The 21,327-nt window shown below is 41.5% G+C and overlaps 1 protein-coding gene across 2 annotated transcripts; it reads right to left on the bottom strand.

Annotated features, from left to right (window-relative positions):
• Positions 1–304: 304 nt before the first annotated feature.
• Positions 305–19,154, bottom strand: LOC133349214 (lysosomal-associated transmembrane protein 4A-like). Of its 2 annotated transcripts, none has more exons than XM_061562518.1 (7): positions 18,937–19,154; positions 10,847–10,967; positions 9,588–9,661; positions 9,333–9,455; positions 6,232–6,324; positions 6,020–6,112; positions 305–1,682 (listed from the first exon to the last, which is right to left on the bottom strand). In XM_061562518.1, exons 1-7 carry the CDS (start codon positions 19,027–19,029, stop codon positions 1,599–1,601), a joined length of 681 nt encoding a protein of 226 aa, XP_061418502.1. In that variant the 5' UTR covers positions 19,030–19,154; the 3' UTR covers positions 305–1,598. The 2 variants fall into 2 exon arrangements, with proteins under 2 accessions (XP_061418502.1, XP_061418501.1); XM_061562517.1 differs by having other exon boundaries at positions 9,588–9,664; positions 18,937–19,153.
• Between the last annotated feature and the right edge of the window lie 2,173 nt (positions 19,155–21,327).

Raw genomic sequence — 21,327 nt, 5'->3', positions numbered from 1 at the left:
TTTGAAGCACCGGCCACTTCTTTATAACCCCTGAGCTACACCCATTTAAGACCCTTTAAAAGTCTGCCTCAACATAAGACCATGCTTTCCCACCTGATGATGGATGCTTGTGTTGCGCCCGAAACGTCGTGATTTATTTGATTTTATACCTACGTGACTTTACCGAAAGAACCAAAGAGTATATATTCATCCTTCCAAAGGTATCTTCTTGTGGACCTCATTTATTGTCCAGTGGATTATTTGGTGAAAAGGGAAGAACCATCTAGTTTTTACACTCATCTGAACTGACAAGAACAAAACAAAATGAATCACTTTTACTTTATTTGCTTAAGTTTTTCATCTGCATAGCCAAAATTCAATGCACACAACTGATGTTTCCCACACACCTTAAACAGCGTTTTACATCCATTACCTGTAGATGCATTACATAATAAGCACATTACAGTTCCTGACAGTTGATTCCTTTTAACCATAATCGGCGTTTTTAATAGTGGTGTTTAGTTCTTACTCCTTCAGGCAGAGTAATCCAGCACCATGTATCTAGTAGGGGAATGTTTTTGTTTAAAGAATACAATCTCCAGTGTGTTTATACGAACGTTTACGTAAAAACTGAGTGCAATATCCAGCCTATTACGTTCCATGGGAGGGAACACACGAGGCCTCAGGCGTTCCATTGAGAACATGCACAACCATATAGACTGAATGGTCATCTGGTGAAGCAATGTTCATCGCACTAAAACAGTGCAAAGGCATGCAGCGGAAAAACTACAACTTGAGTAAAAGTGTCCAGTGTTTTTCATATTTCATTTTATAGCAGATACATTGCAATACGTTGTCTTGATAGATTTTAGGAGCACAATAATGAGGAAACTCAATTATTTTAAAGGCTAATTTCAATGACCAATCCAAGCCAGAAGAATTTTTATCACAAATGAAAGCGGAAACAAATGCAATACCCCTTTAGGTTATTCAAACCTCTCAACATATACAACAAATTAAAATGTCCACCCAAAATCAAAATTTTCAGTAACATGACACCCCCACCCTTAGCATGTTTAACTGACTTGACATAATGACATGATTAAAATAAAAATGTGAGTGAAAACCATATTTCTCATCGAAATTTAATTAATCGTGTGCCCTCAGCTATTTAATATGATTCCATAACACAAAACATAATGGCATAAACAATGCGGAGAAAAACACAACTGAGCACATCTAAGATGAAGTTAACGTTTGCATTAAAAATAACTTCTGTATTGATGAACCAGCTATTCAAACACACCATTTGTGGAAGCACTAATTTCTTTAAAGAAAATTGCATGACAAAACGTTTAGTCATATGAAAAGGTACATAGTGACTCAGCTTTTAACTGTGACTTTAACAAGTTTTAATCTGGCTAAATGTTTTGTTTTGGTTAATTACAGTGCAATATATTACCTTAATATATAAAAAAGTGAAAACTTTTTTTTAAAGAAAGTTAGTGCAACGACATATTTCCATCACCCTCGTTAATTTGTTGAAACTTCACACTCGAGATGGGCCCAGTTGAGCGGCCGGCTGGTGCGGGTCTTATACGGTTGGAGGAACAATAAGTCTAGGCAGGTGTGTATGCCGGGGGACTCTCCTCCTCCTTCAGCGGCATCTTCACCACCGTATCATAGCTCGGTGGCAAGTAGTACTGTGAGGAAGGCAAGGAAAAATGTACAACGGCAAACATCAATAATCAGAATCACCATGGTCGAATGTGGGTTTAGCCGGTAAACAATCAGGCTTGTGGGTAGGTAAGCAGACGTGTGGATATGTAGAAAATGAGTAGGTATGTTGTTTGGATGGTTAGTATACAGGTGGGTAGGACAGTAGGTAGGTAGGAAAGTTGATAGGTATAAGTTTAGTAAATGGGTGGGGAGGTGGGAAGGTAGATGTAATCCAACCAAACATGCATTTAAACAACACACCTCATTCACAAAGGGACCATAACTATATGTATAGAGAAATATATAAGATTTCAAATTGGCACAAATCAATGAAGCACATTGTATACAATACACAATTTATGCAATATAACTTCATAACAAACGACATTAAAAATGAAGAATACAAAGGCCAATACATCTCCTTGCTTAAATATCAATCGCGCGTATCCTAAATACCAGCATCCACTAGGGCAGTTGTTACTGGCAATCGTCACCGGCAATGGTTGCCGCATGGTTTGCCGTTGTAAAAGATCTCATCGCCCAAAATCTGAACAAATCTGATTGCAGCACCCCTAGTGGGCAACTGGGATGGCAGCTCTCAATGAAATCGTAGACAGAGGCCACCGTAATAGCCTGATGTGACACTCTCCATCTGAATAAAATGTCGGATTCAATTCAGTGAACGATTGGGATCTCAATACGATGGTGTGGGTGTGTAGTTGTGCTGGCATGTTGTGGTGTGGTAACATGGTATGGTGTGATCGTGTGGTGATGTGAGAGCATGGTGCCATGTGCGAAGTTGTGGTGTCATGGTGCGGTGTGATGAGATGCTGTAGTATGATGGTGTGGTGTGACAGTCTGATGTGGCTTGATGGGGTTGAGTGCTGGGATGGGCCATGATGGGCCATGATGGGCTTGCGATATATTTCAACATATTAATTCAGTTTTTAGACCCAAAATTGCTTTAGCAGATCATGGCTTTTTAACTCAAGTGTTATAGCAACTTCAGACCCACGGTGAGGGGCAATGAGAACACAGTATACCGTGTAACACGTTTTAAGGTGATTTAACAGAGTCTTCAAGGTTTTTGTGCGATATGCATTATATAAAAAAGGCAGAATTTGTATACTTGCACTGCTGAGCTAATATTTTTTGGAAAATACAAATATGTGATGTAATTTGTGCATTTTAATATTCATTCCAATTGACAACACATTAAAACTATACATACTGAGAATCAATTATATGCGTTTAGCCTGTAGCCATGTTCGTAGTTACTAGTAGCGCCTGGTTTAGGCGTTTACATCAACAGGTACATTATTTGATTTACTGATTATGCGGACGGTGTATTTAAGTGTTTTGCATGAGGCTAAAGCAATGTAGAGCTCTATCCTGACCACGTCCTTGGTGAAACCAATTGCTGGACTGTCATGTTTGGCCATTCAAAGCACAAACTGTAGGTTTCAGAATTGTTGTACTTATAAGCAGTCTCAACTAAGTTTGTAACAATCCAGCATTCCATACCTTCTGGAAATGCATTACAATCTACACAATTCACTTTCACATGACCCTCTGCAGTAATACCTCTTTAAAAATAGAACGGACTGTAATAAATAAAATAATTCTGCAACTGTTGTGTATGCATGCATCTGCCCACACTATTAAAATAGATCATTTAAATATTGTGTCATACTTGTTTTGGAGAACTGGAGAAATGCTTTTCGAATTATTTCATGACTAAACTGTTTTGGTAAATAATGACCCTCTACTAACCAAGCTGACCGTTGTTTTAATATTGCAAAAAATCTAATTGTTTTCAAAATGAACAATTATTGTGGTTTAAATATACAGGATGTGTACATGCAAAATAATACAGTACCTAAACTTCCAAGTTGATCAGGTTACACTTTACAAGCGTCGTTTGTTGCGACCAGCCTATTTCCTGCAATAGTCGGGGATCTTACGTTTACAAGTGACTCTTGTGCCACTTCGTGACGGGCAAAATGCTCTCAGTAGCATGGATGAATCCGATACTCTTAGTCCAGGCACTAGTAGGCTACCTTTACATGTGTAGGTGGTCAGAGCACCGCAGGGTATTTTTGTGCAAGCCTTTGCTGATAGGGAATGTTTTTACAAGGCAAACTGCAGCAGCTGGGCCAACTCAACATGCGAACACATCAATGGGAAAAATAAACCTTTCCTTGTGCAGTTTTGGCCGCACAATATTCCGGCACATCGAGCTTTAAATGCAACCCAATTTCCACAGCCAAAGGGAAATATTTGTGCAGAGATTGAAATTTGTTCTCGGGCAACATGCAATGTACAGTAAAACCAAACAAAGCTAGGTTAACACAAGCCAGCATTTCATGCTTCTACATCAGCTCGTCTCAATAATCAACACATCAGCCAGGGGATTTAAATTATGGTGAGCACTACACACTGGTGGTCAATGTTGGCATACACACCTTCGCTCCCACGTGTCTGGTTTTGGTGGACAATTATCTGACAAACTCTTGAAAGAATGTACCTTGTGCCATTTCTACAGTCTTGCCAGCTTTAAGTAAAAGTTAAATATGTTCTCTTGTTATGCCTAACAACAGTTTCAGCAAAATATTCAACTGAACTGAAATACCCGAAAGACTGTTCACGTGTAGAGCAACTGCTCTGTTCTTTAAATTGACCAAGATTGTACTGTGCTGGCTGAAATTCACACAAATCTGTGTATTGACAATAATGTGCAAGGTGGACATTATGCTATGGTCAAGTTGAGGTCTGGTATTAAAACATGCATAAATATTGCTGAAAGCTAGCCATCTGCATGGAAATAAAGTGTAAACATTATAAACGTTGAAAAGGAAAGGGTTTGCCAAGTGTTTCTGAAGAGAAAATCAGGAAAAGAGTCTGCTGATCATTTGATTGGGGAATTTGCAACAGGTAATATGCAGATATGTCCTGAATGGGAGATGCATCTTATTAGGATATACAAAAAATGAATATCTACACTGCGCAATTGTTCATGGGGCATACATTTCTTAGCTTCCAGATAAATTAAAATCGCTGCGAACATTTAATCATACAGAAAACATATTGAGTTTCAACTTAAGATTAAGCAACAGTAATATACATACTGGAAACGTAGCAGTAATATTCATATAATTTATAAACATTCACCCACTAAAACTACAAAATAAATCCTCACCTTGTAGTCATGAAATACATGCATTATTAAATTACCTCTGCAGGATACCCGTTACACTTTTTTTTATGAAGTAGCATTCCTCCGGTAAACAAATAGCCTGCAGAAATCAACACCATATTTACTGTAACCCTTGGAAATTGGTCGTGAAAACGTAGAAGACCTCTGCACAAGCACCGTGACCGTGAAAGGTCTACCACTGAGGCGAGGGCAGTGATCCAGATCGGAGTATTATCTGCCCTGGCCATAATAGACTTCTGGATTAGACAAAGGGGTCTTGTGTGTGCTCCACATCCCAGACCCTCGCCATGTGCATAATTGGCTGACAGAGCATGGGTCGAGAACACTTTCTTCCACTTTAACCCCATGAACCATCCTATTCAAGGAGCCAGGCGGCACAGAAATCAAAAAGCTCCCGGTCTCGTGGGTCTTCTGCAGACTACGTACATGTGTGAAAGCATGCCTTCTTTTCTGTTCATTAAAAAAACAAACATCCCCCACATGATCTACTCATACTTGACACATGCTTAAAATAAACTAACAAACAATAAAGCTTTCGGTTGAAAAAGGATATTTCTGCCAGATACTTTTTTTGCAGCACCATTGCTCTTAATATTTCAGCATAATATATTTGTATACTTAGCTGGGTGGCACTGCAGGAGTATACTTAACTTACAATCAGAAGGTTGTGGGTTAAAATCCAAGTCAGACCTTCATTTCTCTAGGGTCAATAATATGAGTACCACTATATTTAAACGCGCATTGGTGTTGAATGATTTCTAATGGCGGTCCTGAGACGGCAATGCACATTCCTCATTTCCATGGTGGGACCCAGCCTCTCTGTGGGACAACTAATGTTGACTTCTACAAAAGTAGTTCTCAATTATCAAACCCATAGGTATCAAGGCCTGTGTTGAACCCAAACCAGAAATTGAATTCATGACTTGCCTCCTGTCAAAGAGAGTTAAACTTAGGCACCCTATTAAGGAATTTAAAAGCAGCACAAGTTGAGCCAACTTGAAAAAAGTAAGTTGTCAGTGCCAGACACAAAGATGAAGCGTACAACATAGGTATTTCCCATAAATGAAAACGAGGTGTTATAATACACATTATAATTATCCTTACGTCTGCATTTGGGTTGGCAAACACACTGAAGTCACGGGAGTTTCGGTGCACGATGTACTTGTAGCAGTTCCACACGCAGTTCACCAGATAAGCCTGAAAGAGCAAGTACAATTGCAATGTTAAACAAACCATGCTGGACTTTGCTGAACGTGGCACGTTAACATTTAGCATATCGTGATTGCTTGTGCAGTGACGTTGAGCAAATGTGGCACCTTCAATCCAAGCACCACCGCACAGCACAGGACAGCGAACACGATGAGCCAGGTGGTGTCCATGTTCTCAATGGTTTCCTTGTACTGGAAATCCTGCACGCAAGATAGGGCAGCACAGACCAGAGAATAAGAAAAAAACGTACCCAGTGTGAAAGAGATACATTTGATTCAAAGTTTTAGCAGCGGCAAAAACTCAATACTGAGAATTAGTTAACATTGTACCAAATATTTTACATGTCGGGGAAGAAAATGTAATGCAAAACTGATAATCTTGTCAATGCAATGTTGACAATTAATCACTCACTTTAATTATTAACTTTTTAATCTTTGTTTTTATGTACAGTGCTTTGTATGTATATTGAACTTCTTTCACACCATATGTAGCCAACTGTGCTAATCGGAGGTGCGGGAAAATGACAACAAACTAAACACAAAAAGCAGTTCTAAATAAATTAGTTTTAAATCTATATTGAGAAAACTGAGGTTATTATATTATCTTGATTTGAAGCTTTCATTACTCCAGGAATCCATACTCCTTGGTTCTTTCGGTAAAGTCACGTAGGTATAAAATAAACATTTGATTTTGATTTTATTTTATACCTACGTGACTTTACCAAAAGAACCAAAGAGTATTATAATATCATAATATACAAGAGACTGAGAAGTTTGTGGAATGGTTCAAGACTCTACATTGAAAACTGATTAAAATAATATCCACATTTTTTTTATTTAAAGCTTTCGTGACTGCAGGGATTGTGGGTATTCATATTCTTCGTTCTTTCGGTAAAGTCACGTGTTTTTCACACCTGATGATGATTGCTTGTGTTGCAGTCGAAACGTCGTGATAATTTTATTGTTTCATATTTGTATTATTTTATTGTTTCCCTTCTACATGACTTCACCGAAAGAACCAATAATATGAATACCCGCATTCTTTACATCCCAAAGTAGGAAAAATTATTGATGTGAATCTCTAATAAAAATTTGAGAAAAATACAGATCACTCAAGCACAGTCTTTTATATTTGCAAATATATTTTTGTTGTTTTTTCATGTTAAAAATTATGTTTTACTGCACCTTCAATGTTGGAAACATTTGAACGGATTGTTCAATTACTGCAGTTCTGGGCAATGTAAATACCGATTAAATACCAACAAGCTAAGCACAAGGGAAGATTTTACACATGGTAAGAATTTAAAACAACTTCTGTAATGCTAGTCACGTGTTGTTTTGTGTATGCAAGGGTGATTGAGTGCAAACTAACGAGAGACATTCAACTTCAATAAAATGGACAGGGACAATTAATGGTAATAACAGATATGCCTCATAAACCTACTGCAATTACTGTGTGCTATAAACATCAACATAGTTCCTGTTTCAGTGCTGAATTGGTTACCACTAGATGGAGCAAGATGAAGAAAGCACACTGAAGGGAAGATGGCCATTGTTGTAGATTTTTCAATAAAATGGATTACAACTGTGATTTTTTTTTACCAACTGATTTAACATATGAAAGTCTTTAACCACCAGTATAAAGAGAATAGCTATAGGTGATGGTAAATTCACCACATACAGGGAATGTGATCATCTGATTTTGTGCCACAATGTGCCATTGTGTACTGTATGTAGGTTGAAAATATTTTGCATCGTACGTAGCCAACCATGCTAATCAGAGGTGCGGGATATATTCTTGTGTAAGGCAACATTTTCAGGAGCTAAACGCCAAAGTTTGATATCGGCTTGTCACAAAAGAGCTTCAGGAGAGAGTTATTGTAGCTTTCAGGTGATTGTTCTGGACATCTGCATTGTACCACTCTATTCTTCAACAGTCTTTCACATGTGGGTGAGATTCTAGGATGGCGACAGTGTGACACCAGGAGGATTGGGACTTGAGTTCGAGACGAGGTCCACTGTTGAGATCTTAGTGGATAGGTAGATTGTCATTGGCAAGAACACGTGTAAACTGCCTTGCAAATTTGCATGTCTCCGCAGATATTCGGTGGCAGAATGTTCACCAGACAGGGAGCCCAAGTGACTGGTGTCAGTTTCAGTGTTCCAGTTATGATGCGCATTGTATGATTTCATTGTACATCTAGCAATTTTGTGTATGGGCTCCCGGACCAGGCTGAAGCACATTACTCTGCCACTGAGGAGATCAGTGATAGGGCTAACCATTGTAAAACTTGCCTATAGAACGGGTGTATATTGCAGTTAATCCGAAATATTTAATCGAAAACAATTACACACTTATTATTATTAATGGAGGGTGGGGGCGGGGTCCAAATGAGTGACGTCATCGGCTCATGATTATTAATTAGGGGGTGGGGGTGCCCCATGTGGAGTGATGTCACCCACTCATGATTATTAATGAGGGGGGGGGGCCTGATGAGGAGTGACATCAAGCGCTGGACACACACAGCCTTTTTTGGCTTGTTATATTAGTTGATGCGTTAATTTTTTAATTAGCTTTACTTTCCATGAAGAAAGGTCAAAATGAAAGCTAATTTGCGTAAACAAATTTTTGTTTCTGCTCCACCTTCTTCATGTGGAGTGACGTCACCCGTTCATGAATGTTAATGACGGGGGTCTGTGGGGGGCCCCACCTATTCATAATTATTAATGAGGGGGGCTGGTCGACGTGGAGTGACGTCACGTGCATTACACACAGACATTCTTGGCTCATTATATTAATGATACTGAAATTGATAGAATCCAGTGGATTTTTTTTCCATCCGTATTTATTGTTGAGGCATAACTATGCGACACTTGTTAATGTGAAAAGTGGTCACTTGCAACATTTTTGGGTTTATATTTGAATCGGCATATTTTATCACAATTCTACAAATGTTTTAGCTGTGATCTCCTCGCCTATAGAATTTGCAGGGAATTCCATAGCAGTCTGCAGCTGGGCATAGCCAACTGATGCAGCACTCGTGTGAAATGTGTGTCTTTCATGCTGCATACCCTTTTTATGTGGTTTTGAAAAAAAAAATTGTTATAATAAAAATACATATATTTGAAAAAAAAATTTTGGTTAAATATTCCATTATTTGTAAACCTCACTGGCCAGGAATTAAAACCATGCACTTTGATGACATTACCATTTCTTCCAGGCTGCTCCGGAACTTCGGGAGATAGGTGAGGAATCCCACGACCACCAGGCAGGAGAGGGAGAAGTCAAAGAGTTGATAGCTGAGAAATGGAATCATCCATCCAGCCCGGTGCTAAAGACATCAGAGTGCGCACACAACAGCATTCATCATTCAAATGCAATGTTTCCCAAGTCACAGCTGGCTGGTGCGTTGTCATAAAAAAATGATGTAAAAGACGCTCAGGAGTTGGACGTTGCAACTTACCGACACACATCCATAGACCAACATGCCACTGATGGTAATCATTAACAAACAAACCACCATTCCAATGCTGCCATCTGCTGGAATAAATATACAACTGATGTTAACATTGCAGTAAGAATAAGCATGTAATAACAATATATATGGCTAGTTTGATTTACAACTGTGACATAAAATATTGGGCTAAATGGTCAAAGAAAGAAATGTTAATGTTCAATAAATTTTGTAAATATTTAAATCTAACAGTTCTCAAACAAGCAATGGGGTGTAGATTATCTTACTTGGCAAACTGCAACCTCAAAGGTGGGGAAGTCCACATTCAAAAAGCAAGGGTCAGTCTATCTATAGAATAACCATTGACTCCCTACAACCATTGTTATCTTCCTACTGCGTCACTCAAGCTAAATTAATTAAATACTGGTGTAAAGTAGCTGACACAGACTTATTTAATGTCGGTTAAATGTATTGGGAGGCTTTCAGCAAATTCAGCAACTGCCACATTTGGGCAAACAGGATTTCTGAGGACTGCCTCCACTGTTATCTTTCATCATTGAGAGTTGACTGGTTTAAACTGAAAAGCAATTGTCAACTATTTAAATAAGCATATATATAACACTTTGAACATCACCGCAATAAACAGACTTCATAGAGGTCCAAGAAATACATCTCAAAATAAAAGTTTCAATCTGATGCCCACAGTTTAACCTCCATTTGCTAAACAGTGTACAACAGTTTCAAAACTGTTCTGAATTATATCCACAAGGTGGAAACAATCGTGGGTCACTGTGATTAATGTATATCCTAGATTAGACAGGCCTAGACTGCTATAGAGACTCAAGTCCGAGACATCATTAACGTTGATGATATAAAAACACATCAGCAAGTGATGTTTGGACTGTCTATGAGAAAAAAGGGTCAAATTTACGCAGATCCGATTTACATTGCTGGTTTCCAAGAATGCATTGTCGTAAAAGTGGGGACCGCCTGTATGAGCCATATACACAATATGGTCCAGGCTTTCACAAACTGCTGTCATCATGATTCTATTTGTACCTATCAGATGCAATGAATGTGCAATTATTCAAATTAAATTTGTTAACGGCATGCTTGGACACGTGGAATAGTTGATTGGAACAATTTAATACACCCTGACATGGTCCACCTAACATGTACGTAATATGTAAACAAGGCCCTGAAGTGTCCATGCTGAGGTTATGTGATAGCCACTGTGCTGTATTTAAAGTTAAGCCACAGTCCCTCACCAACTCCAGTGCCATCTTCCTCGCTGAACCAGTTAGGGTTAACTTTCTTCCCCACATCAGCAAGGTCTGATTGGTAAAATGCAGCAATTGTCATCAGGCTTGCAGTCACCAAATACACCACCTGTAACAAAAAAAAAACAAAAAAAACTATAAAGGCTGAAATTAACATGAGAAAAGAAGTGAAACAATTCAAACTTTTTTCCGACACTCCATGCAGGGGCATGTGGGGGTGACTGAGAGGGTTCAGTCACTTTTGAATGGTTAGGTTTGCAGATGAAACTTGATACCAGGTTAATTTTGCTTCTCTGTTTGCTTGGCTTGTCACTCATCTCAGCTGGGTCCATCTGTTTTTGATTATTTGTAAAACTTTGGGCATACTGTGGCATGGGCAACTTCAAGAAGAACAGCGTTTGTCTCGACTTCCCAAAACTAACACCGATGCCATCTGGAACTAATATTTACACAGCCTTACAATCTGAAATTGTGCAAGACATTGGGGAAACCAAGTCAGAGTTCTATGTTTTTGTTTAAAAAAGCATTACTTGCCGAGTTAACTCATGGATAAGCTGGCAAGCCAGTCTACTATAGAAGTCTTCATTTCAAGGGATTCTTAGTATCAATCATTATATAAAAATAAATAACAATACTCTCGAGGTAGAGTGGTGGTGCAGTGGTCTATGCACTGCATTATGAATTTGGCGACCAGAATGTGATATCCAGTCACGGCTAACATCAGCAGTAAGTGATACTTGAATCAGTTCTGGGTCATCCCTTGACCAAGCCTCATTAATTAACATGGCGACAGCCAAACAATTCCATGACTGACAAAGCATGGGGATGTCTTCATTCAACAGTGGAATCACAAAGGGATGTACAATACAGGCATGGCATTTTCCAAAGTTATACCTCCTATTTAAGATTCTTTATATTTGGCATGAAGGCCAAAGGCAAGGTTTGCACCTTTAGCTGGCATTTCTTTCTTTCATTATTGGTATGGCTTTATCGATGCAAAATACATTGACATATCGTACATTTAAATGATTTCAAAAAGGTAAATATATCACGAGGAAACTTTGAAACTCATACTTTTTATAAATTCACACCAGTAATGAAACAAAATAGGAAAATTCCATCGGAAGATAGAACCCGCCAAAACAATTCATTGTTTTTTCATTGCTGCACCAGCAGTTTTCATGGCAATTTGGCTGTTTCATTGTTTGATGAAAATTAAAAAAGTTGGAAAGCCAGTTCATTATTAGCACCTAAAATTTTGCTTGGGATTCGTCTCGATAAATGCACGTTAAAACAAGCACAAATGGAAACCGTGCTAGGTTAACAAGCATTTCCCCCACGTGCTGTAATGAACATATACCAATTGTGCTCTATGCAGCATAACACTAGGTTCTATTTTTTTACTAGAATAAAAAAAATCTTGTATTGCCAATTACGTAAAAAGAATGAGGATCTTGGCATTTGTACTGGTAATCTGTGTGTTAAGTTTGAAGGCTATTGGTTTAGGAATTCTGGAGTGTGCATAACACATTTTATTAGTCCTCCTATAGATAGACACATTTTCCTGGCAAAGAATAATAAACATTATCAGTTCCCTTAGAAACCACAACACTTTCCGGCTAAATCACCATTTCCTGGCTTCCGAAAATCACGTCGCAACTTAAACTGAAAAAAGCTGGTTCCCACAATGCACTCTACGTGTTGTGACGTGGGGTGAACTGTATAAAAGGGCACAGAAATTATACCAGGGAAGTCACTGGCGGGCGCTGCCGAGTCAGTTTAGATTCATTGCTAATTTTCACCAAACTTCAAATTTCGTGTCAGACAGCTTTAGCCACACAGCATCGGCATGTAGTTACAAAGTACGAGCTAAGAGTTGCGTCGTGTTTTTCTTTAACACACTATTGGAAGTTACACAGGCAGCGAGTAGTTCTGAATGAGCAAAACAGACATGCAGAGAGGATGGAATGTTGTAGCTGAGTGGAATGAGAAAGCTCTTTTGTGGTATTCAGCGAAATGGGATTAATCAGCTTAATATTAATGGGCGGTAAATGTGCAGTGAGGAACCCATGCAGTCTCAACACTTGAATGAAAGCGTCAACTCACCCACTGGCTCTTAACATGTACCAGGCTCAATTTGAACCCACCTTCATGTGAACCCACCTGCATTACTCAGTTTCTATACCAGTCATGACTGGGTGGAAGCTGCTATTTATTGGTCAGCACGTGCAATTAGAACTTGAAAACTGCAGTGGTGGTGCGTTTTAAGAAAATGGCCATTTTTTTCCTCCATTGCAGTAGCAGACAAAACAATTTCACCAAACAATATTTTCGTAAGAAAACAAATTAGTACCCAAATGTTTCCTTTAAACGTGGGGTGTGCAGTGCTCATATCAGTTGGTGGTTCTGAAGCAATGACAAAACCTTTCCATTTCTAATCGAGGGCCAGTTTTCTCATAGGAAGACTTCAACGTGGGGTGTGAAGTGCTCGTATTGCTCATATCGGTTGGTGGTTCTGAAGCAATGACAAAACCTTCCCATTTCTAATCAAGGGCCAGTTTTCTCATTGGAAGACTTCTTTTGACTTTCAAAAATGTATAGAAAGTAAGTTGACCTCAGCATTTGAGTTAAACTTAAATGTAAACAAATGTTTGTCTCTCAAACAGTTGTGAAAAACCAACCCAAGGGGGTAATTTTTCACATTAAAGTTAAAAGTGATGCATTTTACAGGTCTATTTTATGTTCCCCAAAGAGGTAAATTGTTTAATGATTAATACATAATACTAACTACGTAATAATTACTACACAATCATTAATACATAATCATTAATACATAATAATTACTACGTAATAATTAATACATAATCATTAATACATAATCATTAATACATAATCATTAATACATAATTTTGGCTTCAGAATGAATCTGGTCAAGCTAAAGTAGAGCTTACAGCACCGATCCAAACCTGGCAACAACACTTCAGCTTGCAATGCACTCAAACGTTGTAATTGTTGTGAGGAAAGTGCCTCTTGGCACGCAACACAAATGTCGGCTTCTTTGCCATAAATAGCTACTTGTGTACAGTAGCCACTCAAGTGACCCAAATTGTGGTCAATAATACAAAGTACTCGACACGTATACAATTTGCTTGTGTGCGTGGTTTACTGAGTACAACATACAAAATATTTGGTTGTGATATCTAAAGGACAATTTTAATCTCTGACATTAACTTTTGGGAAGTTCCTTTTAAAGGACCTAAATTAAACTGTCATGGATCTGATGGAATGGCAACAGAGCTCCTGATCGTAATGTTCGATTCCTTGTTAGAGTCAATCAAGCCCCATCATAATAATCTCTCCCTTAGTTCATAAAATTGGCACAACTTTGTAAAGTTGTGCAACTTGGTGATACGTTAACAGCGATTGTCTTGTAGACTTTGTACCCTGAATCACTACACTTAAATGTCTTCATGACATTTTACCATGTCTTCCTTCGAAAAAACAGATAGTCTCAAATGGGCTACCACCTGGTTTACAACAAAACATGCGAGAGACTGGTCCATGCCACAGATAAATGGATTTCTGACCAGTCTTAGAACCACCAATATTTTTGAGCACTGCCGATTGCTCATTTAACCCATTTCTGAATTTGCCTCTAGATTTCTGCTCAGATCATACCAAAGTGGCACTGTTATAACTGTACCTCAAAGGCAAAATGTCTCCCTGTTGATACGAGTGCTTGTTGCTTGGAGTAAATTTATTATAGAGCCCTGACTCGGCCATTAAATTTCCGTACTCCCATTGTATGTGGTCAGTCTTAAAAATAGGCTGACAATGTTCTGACTTCCCACACAACGGTATGTTCGTTGTTTTAGTTGAACCCCATGATATGATGAGTTGATATCTAACATGCGTTTGGACTTGTTACCTTCTTGACATTCTTATTATGGGTTGTACACTCCATTCCATTAAAACAAAGTTGTCTCGGCCAGTAAGGGGAGCGATGGACACTGTCACAGCAACAGGCAAGTGGCTCACATCACACCTATCATTACTGGATGAAGGACTGCTCAAGCAGTCGGCTTCTCTCATGGTCCTGCGATGCAACAATCTATCAGGCATCTGCGCATGGCTTGATTGTGTTGCTCCAACTTTACAGTGGCGGTTTTCCCGGGCGTGCTCCCTCTGCTCTGTCGTTAGTCTCGATCAGGGGTGGACAACCTTTCAAGGAAGAAAATACATTTTTTTGCTTTCGTCTTTGACCAAAATAGTTTGAGAGCCGCATCTACTTGTGCACATACACAAGCACCGCAGATATACAGCAGATGACACAACTTGATTTAAAATAGGTGATGGAATAAACTGTGTCCGTTTAGTTTTTCCTCCCCTTAGTTGTTCTTTAACAATACAGTTCGACAAAAATTTGTTGTAACCAAGACATTCCATAGTGACCCATTCCCTGCATTAAATTATGTTTAAGATTTAATTAAAAAAAAAGGCTGCCCGGAAGGGGGCAGCCAAAGACTCACAAGGGGAAGACGAAGAGCCGCATGCGGCTCTGGAGCCGCAGGTTTCCAATCCCTGGTCTCGACCAACATCCACCATCCAGTCCAGGGTGGAGTGAAATACTTTTCAAAATTAGCAAATAACTTGCGTATGTTTCTCTGCCTCGGTTAACACCAAGCATGCACCTCTAAGCGTGTTAAACCTAAGCTTATTTGTGCACTTTTCAGCTTTTGTTAAATGTTGTTAAAGATCCATGTTTCTGATATATGTAGAAAATCTGTCATCCTTTTTTTCCCATTAAGTGCGTCCTGAACAGCTTAAAAAATATATATATTAACATTGAATAAATGTATGCCCTGGTGTTGAGCGAGACTTTTAAAGCATGGATTTTTTTACGAATACAAGATTTCCCAAATATACATTGTGGTTAATAAATAAGGGTGGTATTATATTCGGAAAAAGTAGGAATGCTTTCTACTCGGTTTCAAACCCAACCTTCCAAACGTTTCGTTCGAATAAACATCAGCTATTACGAGTAAAACCGCAGCAGTGCACAGGATATAGAAGCCGTTGCCTTAAACTCTTAAAGGAAGTCACAGGCAACGTAGCAAACAAACAGCTGTTATCTTGTCGATATCGTGTCAAGCTGTACGTGCCGCAATAATTTTACGCGATGTTCACGATGATATGCTTTTAAGGTTGCGGTGAAGCACATCATTAAGACACTTCAGCGCCCTCCCTACGTTCATGCATTCAAACGGATCTGAGTATGGCTGATGTAGATGCAGAGCAACAACTAGGATTTAACATTTAGGTGTCAAGCCAAGATAGCGGAGTGCATCGCTGTGATGTCTCCTTCGTATGTGTGTATCGGGGCATTGCGTCGCTATAATGCGTTGTACGCTCTGTTCTGGATGACGACAGTCGCACACTTGAGGTTTTTTATTTTATTTTCCATTTGTGCATCAGGTATCCGCATTTGTCATTGTTTGTGCGGATGCGGTTTAGGGTGGACCGTGACCTTCGTGGAAGCTCAAACCCAGCGAACTTCTGCATTGGGTCTTTCACAAGGCGTTTGTGAGTTCTTTGAACTCCGTAATGGCATTATCGACCTTGAATATATTTCCGAAGTAGGTTCTAACTTACGTCGGACAGCGCTAACAATGTACTCCTAGCGATGTTACCAGAGGTCCAACAAAGTGCGTGATTGTAACTTTTATATATATTATTCCTTGTTTACTGAAATCCTGGGAACACAGGCGAGGCGTGTACTGTGCAAAGCCACGGCATGGGTCGTCAAACTTTCTCAGGAGAGACTTTTTAGTTTCTGTCTTTCACCAAAATAGTTGGTGAGTCGCATCACAGGCAGAGCTACTTGTACACGTAGACAAACACTGCGGCTATACAGCCGATGACAACACACATTCTGACTTAAACAAAATAGGTGATGGAATCAACTTAATCTTGATTTGAAGCTTTCGTGACTGCAGGAATTCATACTCTTTGGTTATTTCGGTAAAGTCACGTAGGTAGAAAAAATAATAGATCACGACGTTTCGATCGCCACACAAGCAATCGTCCCACCTGAGGACGATTGTTTTTATTATTTAACTATACAGTTTTGACTGTTGCACATTTTGTAGTGGTCAAGACATTTCACCGTGACCCATCCCCTCCCATATTTAATACGTTATATCTTTAAGTATTATACTTCAAGCTTTACGTTCTGGGGAAGAAAAAAAAGGCTGCCCGCAGTGGGGCAGCCAAAGATTCACGTGGGGCTCTGGAGCCAAAGGTTGTCGACCCCTGAGCCAGGGACACACAGGTTAGGAGCCAGGGGGTCACAGGCGAGGTGTGAACTGTGTGGAGCCAGGTGGTCACAGGCGAGGTGTGTACTGTGTGGAGCCAGGGGGGCACAGGCGAGGTGTGAACTGTGTGGAGCCAGGTGGTCACAGGCGAGGTGTGAACTGTGTGGGGCCAGGGGGTCACAGGCGAGGTGTGTACTGTGTGGAGCCAGGGAGACACAGGCGAGGTGTGAACTGTGTGGAGCCAGGTGGTCACAGGCGAGGTGTGTACTGTGTGGAGCCAGGGAGACACAGGCGAGGTGTGAACTGTGTGGGGCCAGGGAGACACAGGCGAGGTGTGTACTGTGTGGAGCCATGGAGACACAGGCTAGGTGTGTACTGTGTGGAGCCATGGAGACACAGGCGAGGTGTGTACTGTGTGGAGCCAGGGAGACACAGGCGAGGTGTGTACTGTGTGGGGTCAGGGAGACACAGGCGAGGTGTGTACTGTGTGGGGCCAGGGAGACACAGGCGAGGTGTGTACTGTGTGGGGTCAGGGAGACACAGGCGAGGTGTGTACTGTGTGGAGCCAGGGAGACACAGGCGAGGTGTGTACTGTGTGGAGCCAGGGAGACACAGGCTAGGTGTGTACTGTGTGGAGCCATGGAGACACAGGCGAGGCGTGTACTGTGTGGAGCCAGGGAGACACAGGCTAGGTGTGTACTGTGTGGAGCCATGGAGACACAGGTGAGGTGTGTACTGTGTGGAGCCAGGGGGTCACAAGCGAGGTGTGTACTGTGTGGGGCCAGGGAGACACAGGCGAGGTGTGTACTGTGTGGAGCCAGGGGGTCACAAGCGAGGTGTGTACTGTGAGGAGGATGTGGGTGTGTACTGTGTGGGGCCAGGGGGACACAGGTGAGGTGTGTACTGTGTGGAGGATGTGGGTGTGTACTGTGTGGAGCCTGGGGCACACAGGCGAGGTGTGTACTGTGTGGAGCCAGGGGGGCACAGGCGAGGTGTGTACTGTGTGGAGCCAGGGGGGCACAGGCGAGGTGTGTACTGTGTGGGGCCACTAGGTCACAGGCGAGATGTGTACTGTGTGGAGCCAGGGAGACACAGGCGAGGTGTGTACTGTGTGGAGCCAGGGAGACACAGGCGAGGTGTGTACTGTGTGGAGCCAGGGAGACACAGGCGAGGTGTGTACTGTGTGGGGCCAGGGAGACACAGGCGAGGTGTGTACTGTGTGGGGCCAGGGAGACACAGGTGAGGTGTGTACTGTGTGGAGCCAGGGAGACACAGGCGAGGTGTGTACTGTGAGGAGCCAGGGAGACACAGGCGAGGTGTGTACTGTGTGGGGCCAGGGAGACACAGGCGAGGTGTGTACTGTGTGGAGCCAGGGGGTCACAAGCGAGGTGTGTACTGTGAGGAGGATGTGGGTGTGTACTGTGTGGGGCCAGGGAGACACAGGCGAGGTGTGTACTGTGAGGAGGATGTGGGTGTGTACTGTGTGGAGCCAGGGGGACACAGGCGAGGTGTGTACTGTGAGGAGGATGTGGGTGTGTACTGTGTGGAGCCAGGGGGTCACAAGCGAGGTGTGTACTGTGAGGAGGATGTGGGTGTGTACTGTGTGGGGCCAGGGAGACACAGGCGAGGTGTGTACTGTGTGGAGCCTGGGGCACACAGGCGAGGTGTGTACTGTGAGGAGGATGTGGGTGTGTACTGTGAGGAGGAGGAGGATGTGGTTGTGGTTGGGTGGCGTTGCCCCCTAGGCCCGAGCGCGGCCCTTACCAGGTAGGCGACCCCGATGGCGATCGCCCCGGTTCGCACATGGAAACAGAAGCAGCAGCTGCTCGAGAAGCCGCGCTCTCGAATCGGCTTCATGATGGTCGAAGTTTGTCGTCGTCCGCGGTTCTTCTTGGCGACTTCAGAATCCCCTTCGCGCCACGGAGCTCAGATGGCGGCGGTGTTAGCGGAGGCGTCGTCGTCGTCCGGGAATTTCCGCGACGTGACGTCACGAGGGCGTTGACGTCACCGGTCGCCTCTGTCAGCACAACAAAGCGCAAGGGCTGGGTGTTTTCTCGACGTTTCTCGGACGAATGTTCGCGCACATGCGTTGGCTGTGGTGCGCGGGCACGCGTGAAACAAACGAAGCCTTTGGCCCCTCGGTGCCATATCGATGACCTTGCGGGTCTCCTTCCATTGAGCTCTGCCCAGTGCCGGATTATCCGAGTAGCAAAAGTAGCTTCATATGCTCCGGACCCCGCACTTTCAAGGGCCTCGCGTTAAATGCGTTCAAGCTATCAATTCCGGTGCAGTAACTCTGCACTTGCTCTATTACTATAGTACTATACAGCAGAGGTGGGACAAAGTCATTGTTATGCAAGTCCAAGTCGAGTCTGAAGTCATCAAATTCATGACTCGAGTCTGACTCGAGTCCAAGTCACATGACTCGAGTCCACACCTCAGAGGTGGGACAAAGTCATTGTTATGCAAGTCCAAGTCGAGTCTGAAGTCATCAAATTCATGACTCGAGTCTGACTCGAGTCCAAGTCACATGACTCGAGTCCACACCTCTGCTATACAGTACTGCCTTCAACTTTTATGAACGACTGGGTGTGTAAGGTTAGCGATTTGTCGTATCATCTGGCTGTATAGGAAATTTTAAAATATAATTACTTTACTTTGCAATTAAAAAATGTATGTGTTTTAATATTTGTGTTTTTTTATTATTTAGGGCACCTTTATAACATAAGCTAAAGGCCCCGCACTGGCTTAATCCGGCACTGGCTCTGTCAATGATATTTATTAATGATATACTCCCAGTTGCATCCAATTCGGGGTATCTGTGAAAACGGGCTTCATAGCTCATCGGATTCCTCCAGCATAAATACATATTTGGATGATTTTGAGTTGTTTAATTTGCTCATGTACTTAAGTTGCTCTTTTTCCCGGCTTCATGTTGTGCCTATAATTTTCCTAGTCCAAATGTTTATATTGTCTTTTGTTTTCTCATTACATGTCCAATAATGATTACTCGCCTTTATCCAAGTAGTCTTATTCGTTTTCTTGTCGTGTACCTGCTACTATCCGTAATACATTTACGTTACTCATCTTGCCGATGAAATGTTTAACATCCTCCCTTCTTAAACACCGCGTTTCTATTGCTTTGAAGTTAGATTTGCAGAATCTTTGTAATTGACCACATGTCACATCCGCAAAGGAGACCAAACCAAATATGGGCGCCCTGCTGGTGAGATGTTAACTACCTCACCTGGTATACAGGAGGCCGTGGGTTCGATCCCGACCCTTACCCCTGTATATTTAGAGTTTGCGGGTCTCTCTGTGCGTGGTTGCGTGGATTTTTCCCCGGGTTCTCCGGGGTTTCACTCCACATTTAGAACCATGTGTATTTAACTGCTTTAAATATCCACGCGATAAGCCACTTCGTCATCATTTGTGGGCAATTTCATTGCTAAATGGGTCTTACCTGGTAAAATAAAAAATACCGTCGTTTAGTTTATTGTGTTGTGTTTACATGTCACACTGCAGTTTTCTCATTCTCGTCAAAAAATAAATGTCTTATTTTTCAATGCAGATCTTATTTTACGAAATGTATATTTTCGCCAGACATTAATCAATATCGCTGTGGTTTTAAAAAGGAATAAAACACATCATAGACGACGTCATGGGCAATGGCCCTTCTTGGACCATTAAATAACAGCTGCTTCTAGATTTGAAGCTTTCGTGACTGCAAGGATTCATATTTTACCGAAAAAACTTTACCGAAAAAACCTAAGAATAACAGCTGCTTCTCACCACAGATACAAAGGCGGCCGGTCCCTATTCACAATGAATGGCGCCGCCAGCAGAGGGCGCAAGGAGCATGAAGAAGGGAATTGCAAGGGCTGCTGTATTTATAAATCGAATGAGTATGCGAAACCACTAGTTCAGAAGAACTGCATTGAGGCCATTTTTACATCAGCCCACTATCAACAAAAATACCACAATGCATTTGATCTCAACGATTGCTTTTGCATAACGTATACGGCCGAATGGTTTAATGACGAAATGCACATCTGTGTATGTTTTTTTTTAATATATTTGTTTTCCAGCCTGCACTATATTATTTTTGTTGTGATGCGTTTTCTCGTTATTTATAATATTTAAATTTTATGCGGT

The sequence above is a fragment of the Lethenteron reissneri genome, chromosome 29 (assembly GCF_015708825.2).
Source record: "Lethenteron reissneri isolate LAM-NWPU_2019-01 chromosome 29, ASM1570882v1, whole genome shotgun sequence".
Lineage (NCBI taxonomy): Eukaryota > Metazoa > Chordata > Hyperoartia > Petromyzontiformes > Petromyzontidae > Lethenteron > Lethenteron reissneri.
This window is presented reverse-complemented; position numbering and strand designations above follow the sequence as displayed.

Coding starts and splice junctions, on each gene's coding strand:
- LOC133349214 (XM_061562517.1), bottom strand. CDS start 19,029: ATGAAGCCGATTCGAGAGCGCGGCTTCTCGAGCAGCTGCTGCTTCTGT. Junction 6,325..9,332: donor GGAGCAGCCTGGAAGAAATG/GTAATGTCATCA, acceptor TCTTGCGTGCAG/GATTTCCAGTACAAGGAAAC. Junction 6,113..6,231: donor CGGTGGTGCTTGGATTGAAG/GTGCCACATTTG, acceptor TTGCTCTTTCAG/GCTTATCTGGTGAACTGCGT.